A 27,637-nucleotide genomic window follows, 5' to 3' on the forward strand; every position below is an offset into this window, starting at 1 on the left:
ATTTTAACAATGTATGTACATGTTTTTATGGGAATTCCCATTTAAGTAATGAGTGATTTAAGTAACTTAAGGAATTTAAGACCTCTGTTGAGCCTGTTGATAAGAAAGTTCATGCCGCTGTATAAGACATTATTCACGCATTTATTATTATTCATTATTATTTTTGGTTACGGTGGAACAAGAAACGCTTATTGGATAGATAGATTGTATTATCAGATGAAGACTCAAATACTTAAACACAGTTTAACCAACCGAAACACAATTTTGATGATTTGAATGACCAAAAATATGTCGAGTTTGTAGACATGTATAGGCAAACCCCCCCCATGTAAAAAGGCAAATTTTTGAAATTAATTATAAATAGATTTGCTTACTATTAATGCAAGCGATTCCAAGTATTCATTTTATAAATCATTTAATATTGTGGATATCACCTTTTTTAAATAATTGCATAAATAATTTATAAAGACAGTATTATCATGGCTATGAACATTAGAAGCGACCCTTGTTGTCTCTTGGTCTCGAAAAGAGAACCGGAGCGAGAAGTGACCGGCTTGGGAACTTTATCTAGCACTATATGGTGAGCATTTTAATATCGCTGTTCTCCATTCAATTTTACACGCTGATAAAACGCGAAGAAAGAAAAACCAGGGCTCTTTTTGTGCAGAGCACGATTGATTGAAGTCCAGCGCCGACGTCGACGTCGACGTCAGCGCTCCGTCGCTATAGCTACATACATATATGATGATCATCGGGGAAGGTTCTTCGGTTCGAGTTTGGGATCGTTGGGATCAGTCTTTGGACGCGCGTTTGGCGTGAAGAACGCGGCGAGGAAGTGCTCGGAATCAGGAATTTTCAGTCACGTTGTGTGCCTCCGTTCGTGGTAAAGTTTCGTTTGATTCAGTATTGAGTGGTGTGGAAATTAATTTAATTAAAATATAATGATGGAGAGCTAAGAAATTAAGATTGCTTAAAAACACTATACAACAAAGCTCGATAAGACAAGGGGCATAAAAAACCTGGGAGTAAAAGTCGCATAATTGATTCGTTTATGCCAACTCAGCGGAATTAATCAATGAATATTCAACATGTTCGCCATTTGATAGCAACAAAAACTGCAAACGGGTGGCCATTTAACATTTTGTTTATTGTATTTAAGTTTCTTTGTTATGTTTGCTTTTTTGTTGTAAAATCGGTCTGCTCTATGGAAATCACATAGAATTTAAAAAAGAGTGTGTGAGAGCCAACAGCTGATTTTTTATTTTTAGCTCGTCTTCCTTTTATTTTAAATAGTCATTTCTCTTTCGTTGAGTCTCTTAAAAAATTGTGTGTGGGGAGAGCGTGTTATCACACGTGATATGAGTAAGTATTCATAAACTTTCTGCTCATGGAACCCAAAGACATTTTTCTTTTAGTGTTCTTTTACTGTTTATTGAAATAAGTTTAAGCCTATTATTGTCTGCATCGTTACAAATAAAATAAATATCAATCATGAATATTTAATATTCGCATATGAAATCTTAAAATTATTTAAACTACGCGTACACTTACTTAATGGTCTTTTTTTTGCTCAATACATTTAGCTTTTTCGAAGTTTACGTAGTAATAAATAAATCTGTTTATTCTTTTCCAGTAAGGTTTGTTTTTCATATAAGACCCCCATTGCTGTTTGCAAATGTTTACTGCTAATGAGCATTATTTATTACTGTTTTAAATCTTCTGCAGTTCACTTATCTGAGTAGAATTTACAGATTTGCCTAATGAAATGTAGTTTAAATTCATACGTTATCATTGCATCTTATCCATAAATAGCAGAACTTAAAATTTAAATTATTTATGTAGTCTGACGAATCCCTCAAGAGGTCGGACCCTTCCATAAAGATAAAACGTGTATAAATACAATTTATAGATTGCTCATTTCCAAGTCATTCATAAGTCTGAGTAATTGCTTAACAATTTTCCCTTATCGGTCAGAACTTTTAATTCCATCTGAAGTAGTTTGAACCGAGTGGAGGTGAATTGTTTTATAATATACTCGTACACTTCTTTTTCCTGACCGACAAGTTTCTAGATTACTTAGGGACTTTTTTGAAATTTTATTATGTTGACTTCTGTCGGCATTTAGAATGGTTCAGTTGCAAAAATGAATAAATAATTCCTCTTTTACCTCGTTTTATACAAAACACACTACATTCATTAAAAAATATATGTCTCGTGCTAAATGAACTCCAGTGAGCTGCATAAATGCATTTTCCCGATTGAGAATCCATTTAAATTTACCGATGGGTGGGCTTTGTTGTGGCTGTGTAGGAATGGACTTTAATTTTTTCATCAAAGAGATTACTTTCAAAGCGATTGATATGGGCATCAAAGGCGGAATCCTGCAAATAGAATAAAAAATATTGACAAAGCGCTGCAATAGAATTTTAATGAAAATGCACAACGATTTGATTACGTTATGTGACTAATGAAAGGTATAGAGGTATATGTTCTTTATAAACGGAAATTTCTGATACGATTTCTGATACTTACTCTTCCCACACTAGTCTTGTGATACTCAGTCTCGGCTTTCAGAAAGGCAGCCACGCCCTCATTGACTTCCGACCTATTTTTCGAATGAAAATGAATATCAATGTCCTCAGTAATTGTTGGCCGTCTTCTTGATGACCTTCCCTCTTTTGATTGATATCTCAAATCCACATTTCGCTCCTCCTTTTTCTTGCGGATCTCTTTGCGCTCGTGGTCGATGCGTAACTTGATGGCTTCTATCATGGTGATGGGATCCACCGGATATGGTTGCTCCGGAACGGGTCCTGCAAAAGCAATCTCCCTGGAGTACTCGTTGAAGTCCTCACTTCCATCGAGACTGGCTTGTATGATGCCTGGACAAAAGCGATCCTTCACCAAGGTTTCGTGAAACTCGTTCTGAATGCGCTCAACCAAACGATCCTCCGCTTTTATGAGTTTTAATCGGTGATATTATTATTTTATTAGGTCGTATTGCATATAACCTACGTGTTTCAATTCGCATAGAACGTCCTCCCAAAGAAGTATTTCGCCTAGTTCTTTCCAATGAAGTCTGCTATCAAAGCAAGTATTATTTCACATGGCTGCTCAGCAAATAATGAACTTACATTCAAGCCCGACCTGCTCAACAATAATTGAGACATTTCCAAAGTGGTTTGATTTCTGGAGGCAGACGTACCACCACTACACGTACAGTTTTGGCTATCTTCCATTATTTTGCCACCGACAGTAGAGCAACCATATTGAGTTTTGGGTGGATCCGAGAAAGACTTCATATTCTTACTCATGGATTGCTGACAGCTCGGTGTTTGATTCATAAAGGCTTCTGGGTAAATATCTTGTGACTGCTCAAAATGTACGTTAATATAAAAAAGTTTAGTATTTAGATTCACGGGCGTCTAAAATAACATATGGAAGTACACAAAAGTTGGAATTTACTTACGTTTCTAAGATTCTGGTTCGCTTGTGGTCTACATCTAGCGTTTCGCAGAGCCTCTGGTGGCTGAAGATAACTAGTTTCATTAATTTCCATTTCGTACTGAATTTAAAAGAGAAATTCCAAATTTAAAATAATTTGTTACAGATTATTTTACAGATTTAGTTATTGATTACGATTAGACTTTTGCGATATCGCAACGTACCTGCGTTGGATTACGTTTCATTTCTAGTGGTTCATCACACTCAAGGATCGATCGTGCCACCTTTTTAGAAATAGAAACAAATATTTCAACTTAGTAACCATATTTAACTTTTTACATACACTTTGTTGCTGGCAGGAGTTGCACATCTGACCATTTGGTTTCGGTTGAAGGCGGGATTGCTGGTGACGATCATCTCGATCTATTCTCGTGCTATTGAGATCAGGTTCCTGTTTCATATATTGTTAAAAATTGGATAGACTTAAGGGGTTTCGGATTACGTGGACATACAAATGCAATTGGCTCGTCATCTTCCAACCAAGAAATTTTCGATTGATTCTGCTGTCTAGCCTGATTTTGCTGATATTGCTGCTGTTGAATTTTTTGCAACAGCAATTGACGTCTTTGGAACTCTCCATAGTTCATACCCACTTCAGAGCTATCATTCCAATCATATGAGGTGTTATTCCTGCAGCTGTTATCCATATCATATTTATAGCTTTGATCGGTGGGACATCGGTTTCCGCTCGGTACACTTAACTCACACTTTTGATGTAGGTATTTTAGTATCTATCAACTTATTTGTGTAACTCTCAAACATACCGGTGTTTGCGGTTTGATCCTTTTGACCGAGGACTAAAGTTTTCTTTTAATACAATGGCATAAATCTTTTGGTTTATTCACTTACCTTGTGGGTAGTATTATGATGAGTAGATTTATCATTTCTATAACTGTGCCTGGGAACGCTTTGGGATCGTTGGACATTACGTTGTGATTGCTGAGATAGGTCTAGTAGAGGTTGAAAGTGACGTAAAGAATTTAGTGGAATCTGTAGTGAAGTCGTATCGTTGGTGATCTGAAGAGGGGGACTATTATTTGGGCACTCCTGCAAGTTGCAACATTGCTAAAATTCAAAGATTTGCATAACAAGTGTTTGTAATTATGGGATCATACTTACATATTCATCGTCCTGATTACTACAGGGTGAGAGCTAGAGTTTTACATTATAATTTACAAAATATATGTATTCTGCATGCATCATTACCACATCCTGTGCCATTGACGATTGATTCTGTCTGCTGCCATCGAGGATATGTCGGTATAGGGGTTCTTGAAATGGTTCCACCGAGTTGCGTGGCATTGAGAAGCGACTGACAGTGGGACAAGGATCGAAGCTGTCGTCGTCGCTAATAGGATAGATCCTTGGAGAGGGCCTCTCGCAGGGATTTCGGGTGGATCTGGCTTCGTTCAGATCCTTCTGGTGTCCCAAAAACCGATTGAATGCCAAATACAGCTCATCGGGCAGCAGAACAGAATTCCTAACATTGTCCAATGTAAACATTCATGCTTTTTGGATTATAATCGGTTCATTATCAGATGAAGATTGAGATACTTACACACAGTCTAACCAATCGGAGAACAGTTTTAAAGATTTAAAAGCAATTAAGTGAACAAAAATAATCCTTTAGTATAAATAAAAAGTTGGATTTTATGTGTAAGCGTTGGTATATTTAGAAAAACTTGATTGGATTCCAAAACTGTTGCAAAATAGTATTTGCAATAACCTTTTTAAACCGGAATTTACATTGTATGCAGGGTTACAAACTTTTTTAAAAATTGATTGAAAAGTTTTGATAAGGAAGGGTGATGCTTGATTAGAATTAGAATTGTTTTCAATCGCAACTGCTTTTGCTTTCCGTCAACTACTTTTATAATATGTAACCCAAAGAAATATCAACAAAATGACATTTAAAATGTTTGACTTTGCCCTAAATTAAGGACATGTTTATTATTAAATATTTCTTAAGGGACTAACACAATGAGCTCCATGTTGACTTTAAATTATCAGGGGCAGCACAGGAGATTTACTTAATTTGCTCTTAATTCGCCCCCCACATCAGCAATCCATTATCCTTTTGGCCCAATCCCTCATCGCTGTCATCTCTACGGTGCCCGCTTCCGTTTGTTCATTAGGCAAATGCAGCAATTCCAGCTCGACAAACGCCAAATCGTTTGTCTCAGCTGTATCCGCATCCGTATTCGCATCCGCACCCCTATTCGCTTTTACATCCGCATCCGTATTTGTCAGTTGGTTGGAAGGACATCCGCCGGCCCGCCTCAAGTGGGCGTCCAGTTGTGCGAGGAATGTGGGCGTGGCATGTGCGTTACGCGTGAAATCCAATTCCCGCAAACTGGCCGCCTGGGTGGCAAGGAAGCGGAGAAGGGAGCGCACGGCCTGCGGTCGCTGTGGCATCCACTTGACTCCCGTCCGCCACATCATAGTGCACCGTCAGCTGCGAGTGCCAGGCAAAGGATTGCAGCCGGAATACCTCTTCGACGTCGACGACTGACATGCAGTCATCCAGTCGACACTGCAAACGGAGACCCACAATCCGACAATTGCGACCCCGAATTTGCTGCAGGCACGCGGACAAAGTTCCTGTGCCACTGCCACTCGCCTTGCCATCATCATCGTCCAGGTGGCCGTGCCCCAAATTTGGACACAGAAAAGCTGTCAATTGACGGAGTCGGGGCAATTGAAAGATCTCAGCAGCACAGGCGTTAACCATACAAGCCGGTAGTTTTAGGATCTCCAGATTTTTGGGATACTGGTACCGCCTTTGGCTGCACCTCCGTCTCGAGCGCATACCAAATACTTTTATGTTTTCAAGGTTCCTTAACATGAAATCCAAATCTGGGGGTGTTAAGCCCTCACACTCGCCAAGTTGAAGGTCCACCAAATTGGGGCACAGGTGGGGGAGCTTCTGTATTACCAATGTATTACTTTTCGTGAAACTGAGTCTCTGCAAATGGGTGAGGCTTTGTCGCATCCGTTTGAGCCACTTCCGGCATCCTTCTCCGGTTCCGGGCAGGTTAATTAAGGCTCTTGTTCGCCGGCCTAAGTGATCCAATATTTGAGCCTGCTCGTCGGGCTTTAGCAGCTTTAATTGCTGCTCCCGGCGAAAATCAAACTGCTTGGCGTATCTGTTGGACCACAAGTGCAGTATCAGGCTGGACAATCGCTCCTCCTGCACTTCCATTAGTCTCAGTTGGTCTCCCAGCGACAGATGTTCGCAAATCATCAGCAGACTGTCGTCGTCCAGCTCCATTAGCCGTCGATTCCTGTGTGGCTGTCCATGGCCTATGGTAATACTCGTCTTGAATCGCATCCTAATCGATCTGCTGTGGCTGAGCAGGCCCACTCGACTGAGCAGGAAACGCGTGGCATGTGTCTGGCCGATTTCTGAGCTATATACATGCGTCCTTTGTCTGAACCCCCGTTGCGTATGAATCGCGGTTGCATGCAATCGCAGCTGGCAGTGCGTGCAACCAGCGCATGTGTCCCCGATTGTACAGATCTCGTGGCACAGTGGGGCAAAGTGCTCAGAGTATAGCACATACCAGAGTGCACCACATGTCATGACCAAATATATTTTGAATTTTGTGCTAGTACTCAAATTAAAATATTAATAAGGTAAGAACATATATTTTTTTTCATATTATAGAACAACAACAATGTAATGTGTTTAAATACATATTTCTTCTTACTAATAGCCATTAAATAGGCGTAAATCAATAAACATTCTATATTATTCCTTCACCACTATGCATAGCCATGATCCAGTGTGAGTTTACCTGACAAGCAATCTTTGTTATGTAAATAACAAATACCGTGAGCACACTGTGCCCACTGCACAATTGTAAACACCACCCCCTTTTTCACTACGCTCCTGGTGGTGGTCGATAAGTACAACCCCCGACAAACTTTCCACGCCTGAAGAGAGTTCTCAAAGCGATACTCTCTCCCAGATTGCGTATTATCGCTGGATGGGCGAAAGGCAAAGAACATGAGATGGGAAGACCTCTTCAGCGAAAAAAAAGGGAATTGGTCTATTTTTAAAAATCCCCCTCACAACTCCAGCTACATACACATAGTATGTGGCCAAGGCCAAGGCGATATGGTGCACATAGATGTTACTTGGCGGCGGGGAGTTCAAATTTCAAGTGGCTTTGAGTAACAGACCTGGATCGAAACAAATCACGATGGTTTTAAAATTCGATAATGGGACAGTCGTAAACAAAGAACTGCCATTACTGACAACTGATAGGGCAATCTCTGAACGCCTTTTAAGTCGATTCCCTTATATAACGCCTTATGTTTCGTTAATAGGTTGAACAGATTTCGCTGACTGCGATTCGAATCTTTTTTTCTACGCAACGGGAAAAATAAGTCATATTTTTGATAGATACCATTTCAGTTTAAAGAGATTCATTAACTTTAAAAGAATATGTCATTCAATCTTTTCGAACCGACTGTTAAAAAACATTAGCAATATCCGCTACGATTCGTTACTACTTAAGTGAAATGTAGTAACATGAATCATTAAAACTTGATTAATATGTCAAGTAACAAAATGTTTTGAAAGGCATTTTCGGGCACAAAATTAAAAAAAACATTGCTTCGAATCTCAAAATTATTGGATATTTTTTAAAAGAGGGGCCATGGAGAATGTGGAGCTTCAGGATGTCCAAGCGTTAAGGGTCACTCCGCAGCCAGCAACGAGAATGATCCGCATGGAACTCGACGAGGAGGAGAATCGCCGGCACATGGCGACCAGTAAATATGGTGGCGTCTGCTTCCACGTGGGCATAGCTGTCATGCTCTGTTTGATGTTGGTGGTGCTGATTTGTTCGGCTCCCTTTGCCGAGGACATGGGCAATCGCACGTCCGAGCAGCGGCACGCTCGAATGAGGCAGATTTACGTTGAAAGGGAGCGGCGGCAAAGACTTGGCAGCGGAATGGCGCTGAGTCCGCTGGAGGAGGAGGCCAATGATCGGCTCATGGCCATCAGGCAGGTGGACGAGGAGGTTTATAATCTCTGGAAGAACTACCACGCTCAGCCACCGCCGTTTCTGAAACATGCCAACATCATCGATACGAATCTCTATGCGGCACTTAAGAGCATGCCCAAAGGCGGACTCCTTCACGTTCACGATTCGGGAATGCTGAGAACGGACATCCTAATCGATTTGATATACCGCGATAACCTGTGGGTCTGCGTGAACGTGGAGCAGGGCTTCGAGGACTTCCGATTCTCCAGGTACTATCCACACATTCCGCCCGCCGAGGACTACCAATGCAATTGGATGCTGATGAGCAACTTCTTCCAGTTCGAGTCACGGTCTGACTTCGAGAACAGGTTGAGGAAAATCCTCAGTGTCCGGCCGGAGGGGTATAAGAGTTCCTCTGAGTTGGCACGACACTTGAGACGCCACCAACGCATCATCCACGGACTGGTCACATTCCGGCCGATCTGGAGTGAATTTATATTCAGCATGTTGAGCGATTTCTACGCCGACGGGGTGCAGTATGTGGAGCTGCGTTCCTCGCTGCCAATCGTGAGTGGATATTTGGGTTGGGGATATCTAACGAAATATATTTCCATCTGGAATATACACTTCCTGATAGTAGATACTTCTTGAAAGCAATAAGTTTATACTTGCAGTTAATAATGCTTTTAGATACATGACACAGAAAGACCCTTGACAATCATTCCATTTTTAAAATCCCGCTTTACCCCCGACTTTATTTAGATGTACGATCTGGATGGCAATAACTCTACTATTTTGGAAACGGCGCAGGCCTTAGTTTCAGTATCGAATATTTTTAGGGACAGCTTCAAAGATTTCATCGGAGTCAAGCTGATCTACGCTCCTTCTAGGGACTTAAATGACAGTCGCATGGATGAGTATTTGGAAAATGCCCGTCTGCTTAAGGTAGTCGGTGATTTTAGCCTATTGATCCTCCTCCTTGATCCTTATTCTTCCTCCTTGATAGTTGCATTATCCGAATTTCTTAGCTGGCTTTGATCTAAACACCTTCGGTGACGAGTGCAACTTACCGCTTTTGGAAAATGCTACTCAACTGTTAAGGATCGGCAAGAATATGGACTTCTATTTCCATGCGGGAGAGTCTCGATGTCCGGATAGCTCCCGCCCGGATGCGAATCTTTTGGAGGCATTATTGTTGCAAAGTAAACGCATTGGGAATGCCGTGAATCTACCCTTTCATCCGGAGATTATGAAGGCCATGAAAAGGCTTAGCATGGCCGTGGAGATCTGTCCCCTGTCCAACCATTATCTGCAATACTTCAACGATTTCCGCCAACATCCGGCGGCGTATCTGATTGCCGCCGGCTTTCCAATTGTAATTGGGTCGGACTATCCGTGTTTCTGGAACTCCGCCCCTCTCACCGACGACTTCTATGTGGCCTTCGTGGGCGTGGTCAGTGGGTGGGGCAATTTGCGCCTCATCAAGCAGCTTGCCCTCAACTCGTTTCTGTTTAGCTCCCTCAGCGAAAAGGAGCGGAATGTGGCCGTATCCAAGTGGCAATGCAACTGGAACCGATGGCTCAGAAGCTTTGTCAACAGTAGTGGATACTAATAAGTAATAATTGTCGAATCGAGAACAAAAATTGTATAAAAGAAAATTTATAGGTGAAAAAAGCTGTTAGCTAATACATTTTATTCATTTTTTTTTTATTATTTTTATCTGTATTTACTACTGAAAGGGAAAAACCTCTTTAATTCTTGGCCCACTTATATTCGCTTAGCATACGTATTTACCCATGATAAGAAGTTTTAGTTTTTTATATGTACCCGTATTCCAATTTTGGAGTACAAAAGAGCATTACTTTTGGTTTTAGTGCCATTTTGCCTTCGAGGGCATCGCTTTCCGGTTTATCGAGAGTGGCCCATAAAATGACCAACAGCACGGCACTCGAATGTCAGGGCTATAGCCATGGGCTAAGTTAAGGTTAGGTAATCTAATCTCCGGCTACTCGTAAATCAAGATGCCAGATTGGGCGATTGTGGGCGATTATCTGGATGGCAGGTTGCCAACCCACACGCGCATTTATCGCCTCGAGATCCATTCGAACGCGTGTTAAATCAAAGATAATGCCAAACCGCCAATTGTTTCCAATTTCAGATAGGGCTCCACATCGAAACCAAAATCGGAGCTCCTCAATCGCCGCAGACGTCAGTCGCAGAGTGGACCTAGTCGCGATCGGACCCTAACTGAATCTACCGCTCATCATGTCGCCAGTCATCCGCCGTAATCTTATCGCCTGGCTCGCATTGGGCCTGTGCGTCTGTCTTAGCTGGCTACCGGGTCCGGTGGAATCACGCACTCGGCCGAAGAACCTGGTTGATAGAAATCTGGTGACCATTTACGGCAGCTCGCCGCACGTGGAAGCCCTTCTGGGGCCAGGTCGTCCCACGCCGGATACCTACAAGACGTTGCGAAGCGCCTTCTTCCGGTACGAGGAGTCACGCTCATTGGGCCACGACCTGGAGCTGACCAGCAGGGAAATAAAGGCTAACGAGACCATTATGAACGCCAAGTTAAAGGAGTTCGACGAAGGCCTGGTTACACCTCACCTTTTCAAGCCCTCCCAGCACATATTCGATGTGTTGGACGGCATCCGCAACACCGATCTCTTCAAGCTGCTGAAAAAAATGCCCAAGGGCGCCGTGCTTCATGCCCACGATACGGCGCTCTGCAGCACGGCGGCCATCGTCAACCTGACCTACTACGAGCACCTCTGGTCCTGCCAGCAGGATGGAGATCTCGGTGCCACCGCCTTAAAGTTTTCCAAGGAGAAGCCACAGGCCCTGGATGATTGCGACTGGAGTCTGCTCTCGGATGTGCGAGCCAAGTACGGCGCCGACAAGGTCGACGACTATCTGGCCGAGAGACTTACCCTGTATCCTATCAAGAAGTTCGAAGACAACAACGCCGCCTGGTCCAAGTTCATGACCATTTTCAGACTTCTCGACGGCCTGGTGATGTACGCCCCCGTCTGGGCGGACTACTACTACAAGGCTCTGGAGGAGTTCTACGAGGATGGTGTCCTATACTTGGAATTCCGATCAGTTGTTCCAACGGTAAGTGGATCATAGATAATATTTATTGGAGCTTTAACCAAATGAGTTGATTTTTTCTGCAGCTATATGACATGGAAGGAAAGGAGTATACTCCTATGGATACCGTGCGCATCTACGTGGAAACCTTGGAGAAGTTCAAGGAGGCTCATCCAGATTTCATTGGCTCCCGGATGATCTACGCTCCCATACGCAATACGAATGCAGAGGGTGTAAATGCCTATATCGAAAACCTAAAACAATTCAAGGTGAGATTTATTCAAAGCTTAGAGGTGAGCTATGGTTCTAACATTTGATTCCATCGATAGGAACAATACCCCGAATTTGTGGCTGGTTTCGATTTGGTGGGCCAGGAGGAGATGGGCCGTCCTTTGAGGGACTTTGTCGACGAAATATTGTCTATCCCCGAGGACGTTGATTTCTACTTCCACGCCGGAGAGACAAACTGGTTCGGTTCCACTGTGGATGAGAACCTGATCGATGCTATTCTGCTGGGCACCAAGCGTATTGGTCATGGATTTGCACTGGTCAAGCATCCCGTGGTGCTGGACATGCTGAAAAAGCTGAATGTGGCCATTGAGGTGAACCCGATTTCGAATCAGGTGCTCCAGCTGGTCTCTGACTTCCGCAACCATCCGTGCTCGCACTTCTTTGCCGATGGCTATCCGGTGGTTATATCCTCGGATGATCCCTCCTTCTGGAAGGCCACTCCCCTGACGCACGACTTCTATATCGCCTTCTTGGGAATCGCCTCCCAGCACTCTGACTTGCGTCTGCTGAAGAAGTTGGCCCTCAACTCCATCCAATACAGTTCGCTGACGGGAGACGCCCAGTTCGAGGCGCTGGAGAAGTGGCAAGTGAAGTGGGACCAGTTCATTGCCGATGTCAACGAGGAGGCCTCCAACCAGGGAGCACCCAGTCAGCGGATCGATTGACTAGCACGGGTGGTGACAGCGTTGCTGGTTGCGTTCTCCCTGATGACCTCTAACCTTTGGCGCTAGTCGGACTACACCGAATACCCCTCCGCCCGCTGCTCCTACCACTCCACTCCAACTCGACCAACAACTGCAGCGGGTCCAATGCATCGCATCCTCATCCGCATCCGCATCCACTCAAAGTCATATTCATGCCATCATCCTCAAAATGTAACCGTTGTTGTAAGCTAATTGTTATGGACTAGTCTTTAGTTAGACCTAGACTAATACCTTCCTTAAAGCCCATGAGATTCTGTGCCACGCCCCTTGAAATCCTCTCCTGCGTCGAAGAATCCGAAAGCAATAAAGAAGTCGTTTTAGTCGTAGCCGAAATAAGAGTGCATGCAATTTATGTTCAAAGCTCAAAGAAGCCTGTACGTAATCGTAATGAGTTAGCCAGCCATGCGGTTTCGAATCCCTCAGAGATGGGAACGTGAGGGTCTCGATAGCTAAAATAGTTGAAGGGAAGTTCCTTTCTTTAAATGAGTAAGACCTATGAAATACATATGTAACATTATTCACACAACTTGGAATGTGATTGATAGGCTTCCATGGGAGACTAATACTAAGAGAGCTAACAAAATATAATACTGTATAAACTAAAAATCCCTGGTTCAGATCCAAACCCAATGCAAAAGGGTTTTAGTTGGTCTCTCCTCATAACAAACTGTTCTCGCCGTTTCCGTGGATACTAATCTTGCATCTCAACCAGTCACGATGACATCTCCATGCGGGGATTGCACTCAAGACTAAGCCCGCATAAATCTCTCATTGCCGTCGGGTGCGTCGAGTTCGCAGAGGAGTGGATGCGAATTTTAATGAATATGCGCTATGTGGTCGTCGTGGCCCCGTCCACTTCTACATCCACAGCCTCCTCCAGTGCCACGTCCGCACATAACCACTCATCACTCGGCCTCCTTTGAGCCACGGATCGAGCCATCCGAATCCTGCAAATGTTTCAATTTTACGTGCCACTGTTTAGTGCTGCGGCTGCTGGCACTGGGTTCGATTTTGATTTGACTGGAGTCTCCGTAATGAGCTGTATGAGTTTTATGGGCCGGCGGCGGATGCAGTCAGGTTGGGGGTACTGCAAACATGTATGCGACCGTAAAATTGATGGGCCATCGCAAGAGTGTGTGGATGAGGCATTTGGTGCTGCCAGCTCTTCCTCTCAACGCATTGTGTTTGGCTGAAAAAGGTACTTTGGCCTAAGGATCGATAGCAAATGGATGCGGCTTAGTTCTGCTAGTAAAAAGCATTTATATATATCAGGTATATATGTATATACTATATGACCTATTTGCATTTGGCGACGTTAAATATGCATATGACACTACCTGCAATTTTAAGAGAAGATTGAGCCGTGTTCCGGACTTTCTATGTATTATTGAACTTGTCTTTCGGTAAGATGTTTTTACAAATGTTTTTGAATAACTTGTAAACGGGCATGGCTAGTAGCCAGTTTGGTCCAAAAAACCGCCAAATCGGCAGCCCTAGTGCTCTATCAGCCGCCAGCAGTGGCAGCCTCATCAATTTGATGTCGTGCACATTTAATGCGGTGTTGAGGGCGCGCGGATGCATAAAAAACCGATGTCCGTACCCAGTCCGCGATCCAACGAGGCCATAAATTACTAATAAAAGCCGCACGTGTGTGTAGTTGGCGGGGTCGCGGCTTTAGTGTGTTAGTGTGTTAAAGCGGAAATGCGTTGGGCGCCATTTTGTATATAACGGCCATGGCAGGGCGCAAACAAATGTGCGGCCTATTGACACATTCGGCGTGACACATTTCGTAGGGTAAATAAATTGTGTAAATCTCATGTTCGGCTAACGAAATCCCAACTAAATTCTCCATGAAACCCTCGGCCAAATAGAGTGGCCAGCCAAGGGAGCTCAAGCAACTATGCCAAATATGGCCATCAAACATGTGGCCATCACTTCTCGCCGAGCATTGACCAAATGCGCCAAAATCGGGCACACTACAGTGTCCGTAAGTCGCTCCCTGCGGAAACTGACTCCCACGGCGTTCAAGACACTGCGACAGGCGATCGCCAAGGTGGGGCACTTGGGCATCATGGGTCAGAAGATACGGCTAAGCGATCGGGAACTGGCGGCCAACAAGGTGATCATGGCCGTGAAGAAGGAAGAGATATCCAAGGGCATACTGGATCCCAGCCAATTCACGCCCGGTCAGCATATCTTTAAGACCCTGACCGAGGTCCAAAAGTCGCCGATCTTCAACCTGATTAAGGGGATGCCCAAGGGCGGCGTGCTACATGCCCACGATACGGCGCTCTGCAGCACAGAGTATCTTATAAGTCTGACCTACCGGGAGAATCTTTGGATTTGTACCGCGGAGGAGGGCTGCAAGGCCATTGCTTTCCGCTTTTCCAAGGAGAAGCCCACGCAAAAACCCGTGGAGGATTGTATTTGGGAGCCAATGGAAGAGTTCCGTGAGCGGCGAGGTGAAAAGAACGTGGCCAAATATCTCACGCGTCGATTCAGCATGTATCCCTTCTCCAAGTTCGTTTCAAACAACCAAGCCTGGGCTCACTTTATGGGCATCTTTATTCTGCTCGACGGTTTGCTCTGCCACGCCCCCATTTGGGCGGACTACTACTACAACGCCCTCAAAGAGTTTGCCGAGGACGGAGTTCAATATCTGGAGCTGCGATCCCTGCTGCCGCCTCTGTACTGCATCGATGGCGATATGCTGACCACTCGGGACACGGTGGCCATTTACAACTCGGAGCTGGAACGCTTCAAGGCCGACCATCCAGATTTCATTGGCTCCAAACTGATATACGCCCCTCTAAGGGGAGTGGAGCCCAGTGTGGTGGAGCAATATGTGAAGACAGCTGTCGAACTCAATGTAAGTTTATTGACTATTTCCAATAACCCTACCTAAGCAACACCTACGCCTTTGAATCTACTAAGTAATCTCCCATTTCCTAACAGAAAGAGTTCCCCAGCTTCATGGTGGGCTTTGATCTGGTTGGTCAAGAGGAGTTGGGGCGACCGCTGATTGATTTTGTGGAGCCCCTGCTGAAAATGCCCGAGCACATTAATTTTTACTTTCACGCGGGCGAGACGAACTGGTTTGGATCGCCCATCGATGAGAACCTGGTGGACGCCATCCTGTTGGGCACGAAGCGCATTGGCCATGGATACGCCCTCACCAAGCACTCGATGATGATGCGCCTGGCCAAGCTCTTGGACATCGCCATCGAGGTGTGTCCGGTGTCCAACCAGGTGCTGCAGCTGGGCGTAGACTATCGGAATCATCCGGCGGCTCTCCTGTTAGCCGCCAATGTGCCCATTGTTATATCCTCGGACGATCCTTCCTTCTGGCGCTGTGCTCCGTTGTCGCACGACTTCTACTTCGCCTTCCTGGGCATTGCACCGATGAAGGCGGATCTGCGGTTCCTCAAAAGCCTGGCCACCAACTCCATCCGGTACAGTGCCCTGGGCGGCGAGGAAAAGCGAGTGGCGTACCAGAAGTGGCAGGAGAAGTGGGACAAGTGGATCGACGACGTGGTGGCGCAGAAGTATTGTTAATGACCCCCTTTTTTAAGTAAATAACGCATGTTACTATTTTTTTACTTTCGCATTTAATTTATTTTGAATCTCGCCTGCACACGGATAACTCTGATGCTAGCTAAGAGTTGACTTACATCGATACATTTGATATGGGTGATGGCTAAGCCTCGCTCGTCACATGACCTAAATCAGAGAACTCGATTCGGGATATTTCCGGGGATATGTGTGGTTGGTTGGTTGGGGGATAACGAAAGTATGACCAGGACACTCATCCTGGCTGGTGTCCATTTGCATCCAGCTAAATTCATTATTCTTTGTTCAAGCAGAGTCTTAGGCATACGTGTAGATCGGAATACAAGTGAGTATATAGCACAGTTATAACTTGAATGCACACGAACTTTGCATTTGTTTGCATTTGCTTAAGCCTTTTACATCTATACTCGTATTATTAAAATTATTATTACCACATACACGTACGTCATTATTGGGCAGCATTCCAATGATCCATTCTAATGATCTTCTGAAAATGTTCAATTTTCTTTTCTGTGTATAGATGCTTGCAAAAATATTATTTATTATATTTCATTCGGCCTGTTTTTGTGTTGTTCGCCCTTGGTTTAGTACTAACCCTATCGTTCACATAAATAAACTTACTGCCTCGATATGTTCAAATCCTAAGTATTACTTGCATCATTTACTCCACTCCCATTTACCTTTACAATCCTAACCATCCTTGGGGCCCTAAGTATCGCTATGCTGTACAAATCTTAAACTCTACTCTCCTCCACATAACTGCCATATATCCTTATATCCTTATATCCTTGCCCTCCCTCCGACGATCGAGTTCTATCTTATAATTTGCCTGCGAATCGTTTACGCTATGTGTTCTGCAGCCAGTGCTGTTGCCTTCGTAGCTTTTCGGCCTTCCAGCTGGATTCGCCCACACTTAGCGGATATGGAATGATATCCGGCTGCTGTTCCGAGGACATGTTGTCCACATCGTTGTGGTCGGAATGGTTGCCGCTGTCGACCACATCCTCTTCGTTGTCCTTGTTGTTGCCAGCATTGTTGTTGGTCGGCTCATTTGGTTCGCCATTAGTTTCGTGGTTCCGGCCTCGGTTATTGTTTTTGTAATTGTAATAACCATGTTTATTCGTGTTAGCCATATTGTCGTTGCTGTTGCTGTTGATGCTGCTGCTGATGTTGCTGCTGTCTGCGTTGCAATTCTGTGGGGCGGAACGGAGAAGAGGAAAGCCGTATGAAATTTTAATATAAATTTGTGGCAGGAAAATATTTCGTTTTAATGGAAGCTTAATTAAATTCCTGTACCCCGTTGCTAGAGAATATTGTATTCTTTTTGAATAGTTGGCACGTTGCCGCGTTTTAATAATTGTTCAGCAATTAGTTTGCCAATGATGGCATTCTCATTTGTATTTGTACACCACACTTTACTCGTCTTAATAGTAGAGCATTACTATTATCGATAAAAATAAAAACTACTCCTTGTAAGCACTGACCAGTGCATTTATTATCACCATTGTTTACAGATTTCATGTTCTAGTCGAGTTAGCAAAGTGGTTTCTGCTTGTGAGGTTGATAAGGTGCCACTCAAACCACCAAATGCACTTGAACTGTTGTAGGTACAGTACAAATTATATAAACAATGACTTTTAAAAACGAAAAGTAAATGCATTGCCATTCAATTATAAAGAATGATCACTGAATGCATTTTACAAGAGTTTAGCCATCCAAGAAGAGATTTAAGCACAAGGAAACCAATGCGTCCTTCTTATTACGCAAGTAGGAACCAAAAAAACTATTAATAAAGAGCACTCTTTATTCTTGTGGCTCGACTATTGAATACCCATTGCTCAGCCTAAAGAAGTTCGAGGGACTGAGTATTTTGGGTGTTTCATAAATTGGATTTTATAAATTGTAGGCTACAAAGTGGATTCTTAGAGTTGTTAAACACAGCCATATTATATCAGCCATTACTATATCAACTCGACTGGTGATCCCAATGATGAATATACTGATTAGGGTCATACACGCGTTCTTCCACGTGTTGAACGAATCGGCATACCCATCGAAATGACGTGTAACGAGTATATAAATGGGCACAATGCTTAAACAGATAAGAGGAACCGCAAAAGGGCAAGGACTAATTTAATACGAATGTAGAGATAATCACACCTATAAAAGGCTGCATATCCAAACATTATATCGCAATTTGGCTTTCAGCATTTAAGTCAGCTTAAGCAGTCCCCAAAAAGAATTTAACCCTTTCCTTAAATCATGAGTGCCTGTATAGCACCACCTCCTTTTTTAAAAACCAAGGAGACGGCCAATATTGTAATAATCGGAGCAGGAGCCTCAGGAATAGCAGCTGCCACTAGACTTTTGGAAAAAGGATTCAAAAATGTCATGCTCTTCGAGGCGGAAGATCGCATTGGAGGACGCATCAACACGATCCCGTTTGCCAACAGCCTCGTCGATCTGGGAGCTCAATGGTGCCATGGTGAAGAGGGAAATGTGGTCTATGAGAAGGTGAAGGACCTGGATGTCCTCGACAGGACCGGAGACTATGTCGTCCATTTTATTCGCTCCAACAAGGAAATCCTCACTGACGAACAAAGTAGTGCCCTCAAGAAATTGACGAAAGAATTCGATGTGCCTGACGAGGGTTCGGTAGGTGATGCCTTTAATGCATTTTGGAAGGGGGATGGCCATGAGTTGGTTCCGAATGATAGGACCATTGCCAAGGAGGCGCAGGACTGCCTGAAGAGGATCATTTGCAGCATGGATGCTTGCGATAATTTGTCCGAGCTTTCGTTCCGAAACTTCAGGAACTTCACTGATTCCGGAGGAGATCAAAATCTCAGCTGGCGGCAAAGGGGCTTTTGGAAATTCTTGAGTGTCCTGCTGAATGCTAGCGAGGATCAGCCCGGTGACCAGGGAATTCTTAAGGGACATGTGCACCTCAATAAACGAATTGCTAGGATCAATTGGCAAGGAGATGGTGATTTGACTCTGCGCTGCTGGAACGGTCAAATTGTGTCAGCGGATCATGTGATTTGTACTGTCTCATTGGGAGTTCTCAAGGAGAAGCACCAGAAGCTCTTTGAACCAGCACTTCCAGCCTCCAAGATCAGGTCCATAGAGGGTCTCAAACTGGGCTGTGTGAACAAGTTCCTCTTGGAGTTCGAGGAGCAGCCAGTGCCGGATAGCGTAAGAGAAATCGCCTTCCTTTGGCTGGAGGAACACCTCAAGGAGTTACGAAGTGGCAAGTACTTCTGGCTGGAGAGTGTCTGTGATTTTCATCGTGTGGATTGTCAACCGCGATTGCTGGAGGGCTGGATCATTGGGGCCCACGCCCGGTACATGGAAACCCTCAGCGAGGAGCAGGTCCTCGAAGGCCTCATGTGGCTCTTCAGCAAGTTCCTTAAGTTCCCCATACCCTACCCAAAGAGCTTTATTCGCTCTCAATGGTATTCTAATCCGAACTTCCGTGGCAGCTACAGTTACTACCCCACTTACGCTGATGAACTCCACACGGGACGCACGGATTTGGCATCCCCATTGGTGGATGTCACTGGAAGACCGAGGATCCAATTCGCCGGAGAGGCTTCGAGCCGGAACCACTTCTCTACGGTCCACGGAGCCACTGAAACGGGATGGCGCGAGGCAGATCGACTCAATGAATTCTACGAAGGACGCGCTGCAAACTAAGGCAATGTCCAAGGCTCTTAAATGGGATTTTTGAATTCGGAATCATGATATACGGTTAGAAAAATTGAAACCCAACACTTTAGTAACTTGAATTGAGTCTTAGAATCAAGCATTGCCTTTTTCCAAAAGATATACTCGAATTTAGTCATATTACACATTATTTCACTTATATTTTGAAAAATAAAGAAGGCACGAAAAAGTTCTAAGTTCCTCATTTAGAAGATTGAACACCACTGTAAGTGCGGTTTTCATATATCACTTCAGCGCCCAATTAAAATTCCAATGCAAATAGCACACCTTAATACATACCTAGAATTCTAGGAATTTAATCTACACAATGCAGGAGTGTGCCCCGTGCCTCTGCATAAAAGGAATCCAAACTAAACCCATTTAATCCCGGCGCAAGTGAGTTAGTTGTGCAATTAAGCCGAATGTTCCACTCGCAACCACGTGAAGTGAACTGGCTCCACCTGTCAGCCACTCACTATCCTGCTCCCTATCCCCATCTCGATGAACCTTCACATCCAGTTTTCCATTCCCATTCCCGTCGCCATCGCAATCAGCAAACACAGAGAACAGAGAAATACTTTGCCAGTCATAACAACCATTACCTGGGCCATAACACAAGTCGGGCCAAGTACAGAAACGGTAACAGGAACAGGACGACTGCTCCGCTAGCTAGGCAAATGTGTGTCCTTTGGTCAAACACAGACTTGTTTAACATTGTCACTCGAGGAGTCACGAGCACGTGGACGAACATGGAGGCACTGAGCAAAAATAATTGTCATTTAGCAGCAACTTATAGCTGCAGTTAAAACACAGCTTCTTTACTATACATTGAACTCATTCTATATGGCATTTTTATGTCCTTGATATCCTTTACATTTTTTTAAGTACATAGTACTCAGTTAAATATAGCTTGAAGTTATTTGAGCTTTTAACTTATTAGGATCATGAATTCCTGTGAAGCATTTCCTCCTCTTTGAGCTAAAATTTAAGTTTTCTCTACCAGAGCCTTTCTTTTCTCAGTGCATAGGTACAAAAACCACGTATCCGGCTGGCTAGACACTAAAGGCAACAGAACCAACGACTGACGCTCTTGCAGCGCATTAACCGAGGGATCGGCACTGGGCTTTCGGACACGGAAAGGGGCAGGTTCAGCGGAAAAGCTACAACAGATGTGGCCAACTTGTAGTCGGGCTTTCCTTTCGCCTCGAAGGGCGACAAAGTCGCATATGTAATTGAGAGGTGGCGATTCGGGAAGGGGCGATGAACTATGAGCAGGAAGGACCACGACTACGACTACGACCACCAGGGCGACATGCAAACAAACAAACAAATGCAAACTCACAAAGGCAGTAAGAGCATACACTAAGAAAATAAGTTGCAGCAAAGGAAACTCTGTTCTTTTACTCAATGGTTCTCCAAAATCCCGTAAGGGGGTATTTCAAATTCAACTTCAATTTAGCCCCAGGTAGTATTATTTCAAACAGCATGATTATTAAATAGCAAAAACTTTAAATTTGAATAACTAGTTAGTTTAATGTTGTTTCAAATGCATATCTTATTAGGCAAAAAAAAATGCTTGCTTCAGTCATTTACGGGCTTCTACAATTTAGACGTTTAAGTATTTACCTATAGCTTAAAAAGTTGTATTGCTTTTCAATTAAAATAAAAGTCCATTAATCCAAAGCTATTTATTCAAAATCCGAACTTTAAGAGACTTGAGAACTTTCTTTCTGTCGAATGCTGTGGAGTGGGAGGTGGTCACAGAAGGACGGAGCACAGCAAGGATATTTTGAATGTTTTGGCCCCGGCTTGGCATAAATTTGAATTTTCAACATGGGCAGCCAAAGTGCTTCTGCTTCTGCTTCAGCTTCGGCCAAAGTGCTGGCCGTACGGCAATTGCCGGGACATTGGTGCAGTGAAATCACATGGCCAGTGCTTCTGATCCTGCTCCTGATTCCTGGCTCCCGTTGCACTGTTGTGGTTTCTGTGGCCATCCATGGCTGGTCTGGCCTGGTTGGTCTTTGCACTGCGTTTTTGCAGCACAAAATACTGGTGCATGTGCTAAACTGATTTTAGTTTTCCCTTCTCCGCACGTAATCTGAACTTTTGCATGTGTGAGACCTCAGTGGCCACGCCCCTGCTCCTGCCCCTGCCCTCTGCCCCCTGCCCCTGTACTCACCACCCACACCCTCTATTTTGCATCGAGTGTTTGTAAATGTTCCGAAAAACAGGCGCAATTACAATGCTGTTTGCTGTTCGCTGCTGCAAATGAGTTGGTCAACATGTTTGGCTTTTATTTCGGCTTTTTTAGAATGCGTTTGAATTTGCTACCAGTGCCGTGGATGCAGTGAAATTTAAGAAACCGGGTTCTAGTCAAACACACAAACTATAAATACGTGTGAAAAACGGATACTTAAGTTTGAGCTAAGAGTTAAAAATGTGTTAAATATTACAAATGAACTGTGAAAAGCCAGTAAAAAAATTTACGAGCATGGAGAGCGGCTAGCATCACACATTATTTCAAATTCAACAATATGTAAGTAAGTATTTTTTTAAGTACATAAGTATCTACGTGCACAGTAAAATATTGCTAAATTATCGTATATTTTATTGTATGAATCATTGAACAGTCATAGTTTTAGGAGCTAACTAAAACCAAACGCCTCTTTCGACAACACGTGAGATGTAAATGTATATCTAATCTAGAAGGCTTAATTATAGTTATAAAATGGTTACCAAGTATTGATACGGCTTTAAAACCCCCTAAACCCGATGAACCAATTAGATTTTTGACTCGACTAAATGCCTATTACATTATGAACATTTACTATCTTGTATTTTCGCACCATTACTGACACCATTAATTGTATTTTTTATTGTTCCATATCTTGTAATTCATGAATACTTAAAACTAATTCGCTTATCCAAAAAAATTATAAAAATATCAAAAAGTCTATATTTATTTTATTTACCCATAGCACCTATATATTTTTCCACAAGTTAATTGTTTATTCCGGCCGTAAAACTTCTTCAGTGGACTGCGAAAATCTCCCGAGAGGCACAGAAATATTGAAATACACAATAGTAACTTGTGCCTAGACAAATATTAAGTATCCATGCTTCATGGCCCGTGGTCTGTGGCCAATCTTGATTTCACAGCTTCGGAAAACATTCATCATCAAACAATAAGCAGGTGTGAGCTCATAGCTGAGAGGTTCGCGCCTGGTAGTAGAGGTGCAATCGTTCCGCCTCGCGCCATCCCGTTTCTACGGCTCCATGGACCGTGGAGTAATAGTGCTTGTGGGTGCACTCACCGGCGAACTGGAGGCGTGGCCTGCCGGCCACATCCTGGAGCGGTGCCTCCAGATCCCAGGCACCAGTTCTCAGCGCATCCGTGTAGGTGGAGCGGAAGGTGTAGCTGCCTCGGAAGTTGGGATTCGCATGCCACTGAGTGCGCAGCAATCGCACAGGATGGGCCGTTTCAAAGGGCAAGAACTTGCGGAAGAGCCACAGCAGACCCTCCAGCACCTTCTCCTCGGTAAGTGTCTCCATGTGCCGGGCGTGCGGGCCAATGATCCAGCCCTGCAGGAGGCGTGGCTGCCTGGAGACGGGATAGAAGCCGAAAACGCTCTCCAGCCAAAAGAGTTCCGAGGCCCGCAGTTCCTTCAGATCCTCCTGCAGCCAAAGACAATTGAAGCCAGGCCAGTCGCCAGGCAGCGGAGGACTTTCAAACTCCAGGAATAACTTGTCCACTGTGCCAATGTTGATACCCTCGATGGCTCTCACTTTGGCAGCTGGCAGGGCGGGAACAAAAAGTTTCGGATGCTGCTCTTTTAGAACTCCCACGGAAACAGTACATATGACGTGATCCGCTGTGATTAACTCGCCATCCCAGCAACGCACGGTAAGCTCATCAGCTCCTGCCCAGTTAATCTCGGCAACCCCTCTGTTGAGCCGCACAAGATCCTTGAGCATGCCGAGATCTTCGGGCTGATCATCCCGCGCTTTCATGAGTAGTCTCAAGAAGCTCTTGTAGCCCTTGTCCTTCCAATTGAGTAGCAGCTCGCCCTCGCATAGCCAGTACTCCAGGTGACCCTTTCCGGACACTTCGAACAGGTGATCCGCCCCCTCCACTGATGCTTCGAATTTGTGAAACACCTCCAGGAACTCCTCCGCAATGGTGCGATCAATGGGCGGCAGCTTGGCCAACTCCTTCCAGTACTTCATATTGACGTAGTCTCCCAAGGAGCCCTCGAAGTCCAGGAGCTCCGTCTGCCTGTCTGGTATTGACATCTCGGCTATAGCTTTCAGTTGATCGGCTATGACGTCGGGTACCACTTCCTTGTTGGATCGCACGCATCTGTAGGTCTCGTAGTGGGGTTCCGTGACCTCCAGCAGATTCAGATCCTTGACCTTGTCGTATACCACGTTTCCCTTCTCGCCATGACACCACTGGCCGCCCAAGTCGACGACGTTATCGGCAAAGGGAATCGTATGGACACGACCCCCGATTCGATCCTCCGCCTCGAGGAGGACAACATTCCGGAATCCGAGCTCCAGGAGCCGGGTGGCCGCAGCTATTCCGGCGGTTCCCGCACCCACGATCACAATGCGAGCAGTTAGCCTGGTTTTAACAAACGGACGCGAAGACGCGGAACTCATGGTGGTGCAAAAATGGATATATACTCGTATATTGATAATAACAACCGACCGTGCTTCACGTTTGACGTTCGGCTGGCAACTGATTTGGGATTTTTCACTTTCACTCGTTCTATATATATATTGTTTCTAGTTTTTGCGCTCTTTTCCTCTATCTCTGAATATTTATGGGTGTGAGCGATAAGCCGTAATTTACTGATAACAGGCACAGGCCTTTCATTATTGCTCCGGCGAATTGGTGTTATGTCAATGCAATTTAACCGAGAATAAAGCAATTGGCAGACGGCATACGCTGCAGTATCAGCATTTATTATCAGTTCGTTAAGAGAGTAAAAGAGAAAAAAGCGTGCAGCAACTATGTCAAAAGAGAGTGCTGGCTTTCTCTTAAATTCCGCTCACCAGCAAAAATAGCATTCGATTTTGGATATTTCACCGGTACCAAATTAGCATCAAGTCAAGCGGACAGCAAATAGAAGAACTATGACCCCAGCTTATAAGCAATCTGCATATTTGATTGGATTTTATGATGATTAAGGTAGAAATAGTAATCAGTTTGCCTAAATTACAGGTTTTTTACATATTACAACCTCATTTTTGAGCACAAAAATAAAATTAAAAAACTGTATTTTTAAGTGTACCTTACACTTTACCTCATAGAGGGCTTTAAATAAAAATGTTCTAATTTTCAATTTAGAGAGATGACTTTTGGTTCTCTTCCAATAGTTTTTAATAAACTCATTGTAATATTCTTAAAAATACTTTGACAATCAACTGCTATTGTGCTCGACTATTTTTCGAAAAACCCATTCACCATTCAAAGCTTACAAAGATAGGCGAAACAAAAGCCTCAGCTTAGGCGCACAAACAATCGCACGCAATCCCTCGCACAGCGATTTAAAGTTGCCGCCTGAATGTATGCAACAAAATGTTATCGTTCAGTTTGCCAGTGGCGCAGTGAGCGAGGAGGTCCTTTGATGAATGTATTCATAAAAATCCAATCATTGCAATTGCACAGCGCATACGGGCGGCGAAGGCAAAGGCATTCAAGATGAATACGCCAAAATAATGGGAAAACACAACAGACAGCTGGGCGCAGAAAAACCCCCGTTCTTTGGCCACCCCCCATTTTGGTGGCCCATTTACCCGCAGGGAGGGCAAATACGAAGCTCCTCGCAACCAAGCAGTCAACAAAAAAATTGCAGCAATAATTTTTTTTTTTTAGAAACAAAAACACATTTGTGCATAGACTGGGAAATAACCAGAGCTAAATAAACACGATTAACAGGAAAAGACTGGTTGATACCCAGAAATATTTTTAAATCTTAATTATATGTTAAAATATTTGGTACGTCTCTCTTGTTTTCCTTTTAATCTTATAAATATCGTTTATATTTATAGAAATATGTTTCTATTTATAATTATTCCTTTTTGAAAGCCTCAGTAAAATGTAAATTTAATTTAGTATATCCCAAAGTAAAAGTCGGTTGATCAAAAAACGTTAAAGAAAGTGGTTCCCATTCTAAGCACATCATTCCCTGGCTCCACGCTATCTACAGGGTATTTCCTATGGCAAGAAGGGAACAAAAGATGCGATTAAAATGACAAGTGAAAGCAATTTTCGTGCATCTGGTACAGAAAATTCCGGGGAAAAAGGTGGAAGGGGTAAGTGAATGCCGATGTAGATACCCAAACGAATGATTGCCTCAAATGGCATGCGAATTCGGTTGGCCAGTGTAATATGACATCGATTATGGGCCTGCTGCCACAAAAAACAGAAAACACCAAAGACAAGACAAGAACAGCCCAAATATGCAAAACGCAATTCCGACATTTACTCACCTTCGTGCTGCATTCACATTTCAGTATCCATTCGACGGCAATGAATTTATTCTCGATTTGTATCTGATGTGATTGCAGGAATTCCTGATCGATTGGCTCCAAGGCGACCGTGTCCCATAACTGTGCACTTTGCAGCAACGGCTCATGCTCCACATCCACATCCTCGTCCCCATCATCATCATCGTCTTCATCATCCTGGGGCTCCTTCAACTGCCTTTTTTTGTTCGGCTGACGTCGCTGTACGTAGTTAATTGGATCGACAGCATTTAAAGGACACAGCAACTCGACCTGAAGGACGAACAAAATGGTGCATAAAGGGAAAACAGAATTTTAGTAGAGAGATTGAAGATGTCGAAATCTCAGTGGAGAGGATTTCCATTTCTTGGGAAAAAAAATACATTTCGTAGAATGCGAGCGGGTGAAAAGTGTTTAATTGATTTTGGCATCTGGGCAGCATTTGACTTTTAATTTTGCCTTCCTTCTGCATTGGCTCTTGTTGTTGCAGCTCTGCAAATTGACGTTTTAATGCCATTTACCTTTTAATTAAAAGTAAAAGGAGGCGAAAAGGCGTGAGCCAATAAACAAAACAGCAACGGCATTGGCAGTGGATGGTCTTTTGGGTATAACAGGCAGGGAAATGTATCATTAAATTTCCGGATATCAAATAAATATGGCAATCAATTATGGCAAGTGCATAAACAAATTTTGTAAAAAGTACAATAATCGCGGTGAGCGGCAATACAAACAGCAGAATATATAAATAATAAGGCCTGAATAATTTATTTCAGAATAATTTGCTTATGCAGACAAATGAAATTGATGGAATACATTATTCGGCTGATTGGCTTCGGAAGTGAATATATTTTGATTTGATTAACTAATGAAATAATTTGTTGTAATCTGTTCTTTTATCTTTGTATGCTTACAAAATTATAATATATGCATAAAGCATATTTTCCTCTTTGTTCATGTTTTTACACCATTTTAGTAAGTACAGGATATTCCTCACAAAACATTGGCGATTGGCTGTCCATGGGATTGTTTCAAATTAACGGTAATCTAATTGAAAAGGACGAATGGCGAAAAACAAGTAAGGAAAATCTGCAAGGTAAACATGCGGAAAATGCAAATTTCTGCCAGCTGCAACAGAGGAGCAATGGAAAAGGAAACGAAATGCAGCAAACTCAATCCGCGAGGATTTTCATATCTCCGCGTTAGGCGTCAGGTGGTCGGACTTTAAGCTCAGCCCGTCTTAGCCCAGTTGCCACTTGGCAGTAG

At 43.7% G+C, this 27,637-nt stretch overlaps 8 protein-coding genes across 13 annotated transcripts in view; 4 read left to right on the plus strand and 4 right to left on the minus strand.

Moving 5' to 3' along the window:
• Positions 1 to 763: 763 nt before the first annotated feature.
• LOC6534293 (adenosine deaminase 2-A) lies at positions 764 to 12,919 on the plus strand. 3 transcript variants are annotated; one of them, XM_002094938.4, is made up of 4 exons: positions 764 to 883; positions 10,657 to 11,615; positions 11,678 to 11,860; positions 11,921 to 12,919. In XM_002094938.4, exons 2-4 carry the CDS (start codon positions 10,764 to 10,766, stop codon positions 12,545 to 12,547), a joined length of 1,662 nt encoding a protein of 553 aa, XP_002094974.1. In that variant the 5' UTR covers positions 764 to 883; positions 10,657 to 10,763; the 3' UTR covers positions 12,548 to 12,919. The 3 variants fall into 3 exon arrangements, with proteins under 3 accessions (XP_002094974.1, XP_039230814.1, XP_039230813.1); XM_039374880.2 differs by having other exon boundaries at positions 796 to 883; positions 10,661 to 11,615; XM_039374879.2 differs by lacking the exon at positions 764 to 883 and adding an exon at positions 1,347 to 1,362.
• LOC6534290 lies at positions 2,077 to 5,403 on the minus strand. 3 transcript variants are annotated; one of them, XM_015195060.3, is made up of 13 exons: positions 5,063 to 5,403; positions 4,711 to 4,984; positions 4,624 to 4,656; positions 4,354 to 4,551; positions 4,269 to 4,301; positions 3,957 to 4,211; positions 3,788 to 3,895; positions 3,669 to 3,728; positions 3,470 to 3,565; positions 3,135 to 3,371; positions 3,016 to 3,082; positions 2,533 to 2,954; positions 2,077 to 2,381 (listed from the first exon to the last, which is right to left on the minus strand). In XM_015195060.3, exons 2-13 carry the CDS (start codon positions 4,804 to 4,806, stop codon positions 2,277 to 2,279), a joined length of 1,710 nt encoding a protein of 569 aa, XP_015050546.1. In that variant the 5' UTR covers positions 4,807 to 4,984; positions 5,063 to 5,403; the 3' UTR covers positions 2,077 to 2,276. The 3 variants fall into 3 exon arrangements, with proteins under 3 accessions (XP_015050546.1, XP_002094971.2, XP_039230812.1); XM_002094935.4 differs by having other exon boundaries at positions 3,016 to 3,079; positions 4,354 to 4,569; XM_039374878.2 differs by having other exon boundaries at positions 4,354 to 4,569.
• On the minus strand, positions 5,414 to 7,963 carry LOC6534291. Its single transcript, XM_002094936.3, is given in 3 exon segments — positions 5,414 to 5,605; positions 5,608 to 5,929; positions 5,931 to 7,963. Coding segments are annotated over 3 exon segments (1,539 nt in total). The 5' UTR covers positions 7,088 to 7,963; the 3' UTR covers positions 5,414 to 5,545.
• On the plus strand, positions 8,067 to 10,193 carry LOC6534292 (adenosine deaminase 2). The gene is made up of 3 exons (XM_002094937.3): positions 8,067 to 9,065; positions 9,261 to 9,443; positions 9,505 to 10,193. The coding sequence occupies exons 1-3, from the start codon at positions 8,169 to 8,171 to the stop codon at positions 10,108 to 10,110; spliced, it is 1,686 nt and encodes a 561-aa protein (XP_002094973.1). The 5' UTR covers positions 8,067 to 8,168; the 3' UTR covers positions 10,111 to 10,193.
• A 1,425-nt stretch (positions 12,920 to 14,344) lies between the features above and the next one.
• LOC6534294 (adenosine deaminase 2) lies at positions 14,345 to 16,185 on the plus strand. Its single transcript, XM_002094939.3, has 2 exons — positions 14,345 to 15,455; positions 15,542 to 16,185. Exons 1-2 carry the CDS (start codon positions 14,487 to 14,489, stop codon positions 16,139 to 16,141), a joined length of 1,569 nt encoding a protein of 522 aa, XP_002094975.2. The 5' UTR covers positions 14,345 to 14,486; the 3' UTR covers positions 16,142 to 16,185.
• Positions 16,178 to 27,637, minus strand: part of LOC6534295 (basic-leucine zipper transcription factor A) — a 52,166-nt gene continuing 40,706 nt past the window's right edge. For both annotated transcript variants that reach the window (XM_015195063.3, XM_015195064.3), the window contains exons 9-10: positions 26,360 to 26,647; positions 16,178 to 17,349 (exon numbers count right to left, since the gene is read on the minus strand). In XM_015195063.3, the coding sequence (XP_015050549.1) occupies positions 17,002 to 17,349; positions 26,360 to 26,647 (636 nt within the window). In that variant the 3' untranslated portion in view covers positions 16,178 to 17,001. The remainder of the gene's footprint in view (positions 17,350 to 26,359; positions 26,648 to 27,637) is intronic.
• On the plus strand, positions 18,320 to 20,091 carry LOC6534296 (spermine oxidase). Its single transcript, XM_002094941.3, has one exon. The coding sequence runs from the start codon at positions 18,419 to 18,421 to the stop codon at positions 19,850 to 19,852; it is 1,434 nt and encodes a 477-aa protein (XP_002094977.1). The 5' UTR covers positions 18,320 to 18,418; the 3' UTR covers positions 19,853 to 20,091.
• On the minus strand, positions 22,694 to 25,019 carry LOC26534987 (spermine oxidase). The gene has a single exon (XM_015195065.3). It carries the CDS (start codon positions 24,521 to 24,523, stop codon positions 23,063 to 23,065), a length of 1,461 nt encoding a protein of 486 aa, XP_015050551.1. The 5' UTR covers positions 24,524 to 25,019; the 3' UTR covers positions 22,694 to 23,062.

This window comes from Drosophila yakuba, chromosome 3L, assembly GCF_016746365.2.
Source record: "Drosophila yakuba strain Tai18E2 chromosome 3L, Prin_Dyak_Tai18E2_2.1, whole genome shotgun sequence".
In the NCBI taxonomy this organism is placed as follows: Eukaryota; Metazoa; Arthropoda; class Insecta; order Diptera; family Drosophilidae; genus Drosophila; species Drosophila yakuba.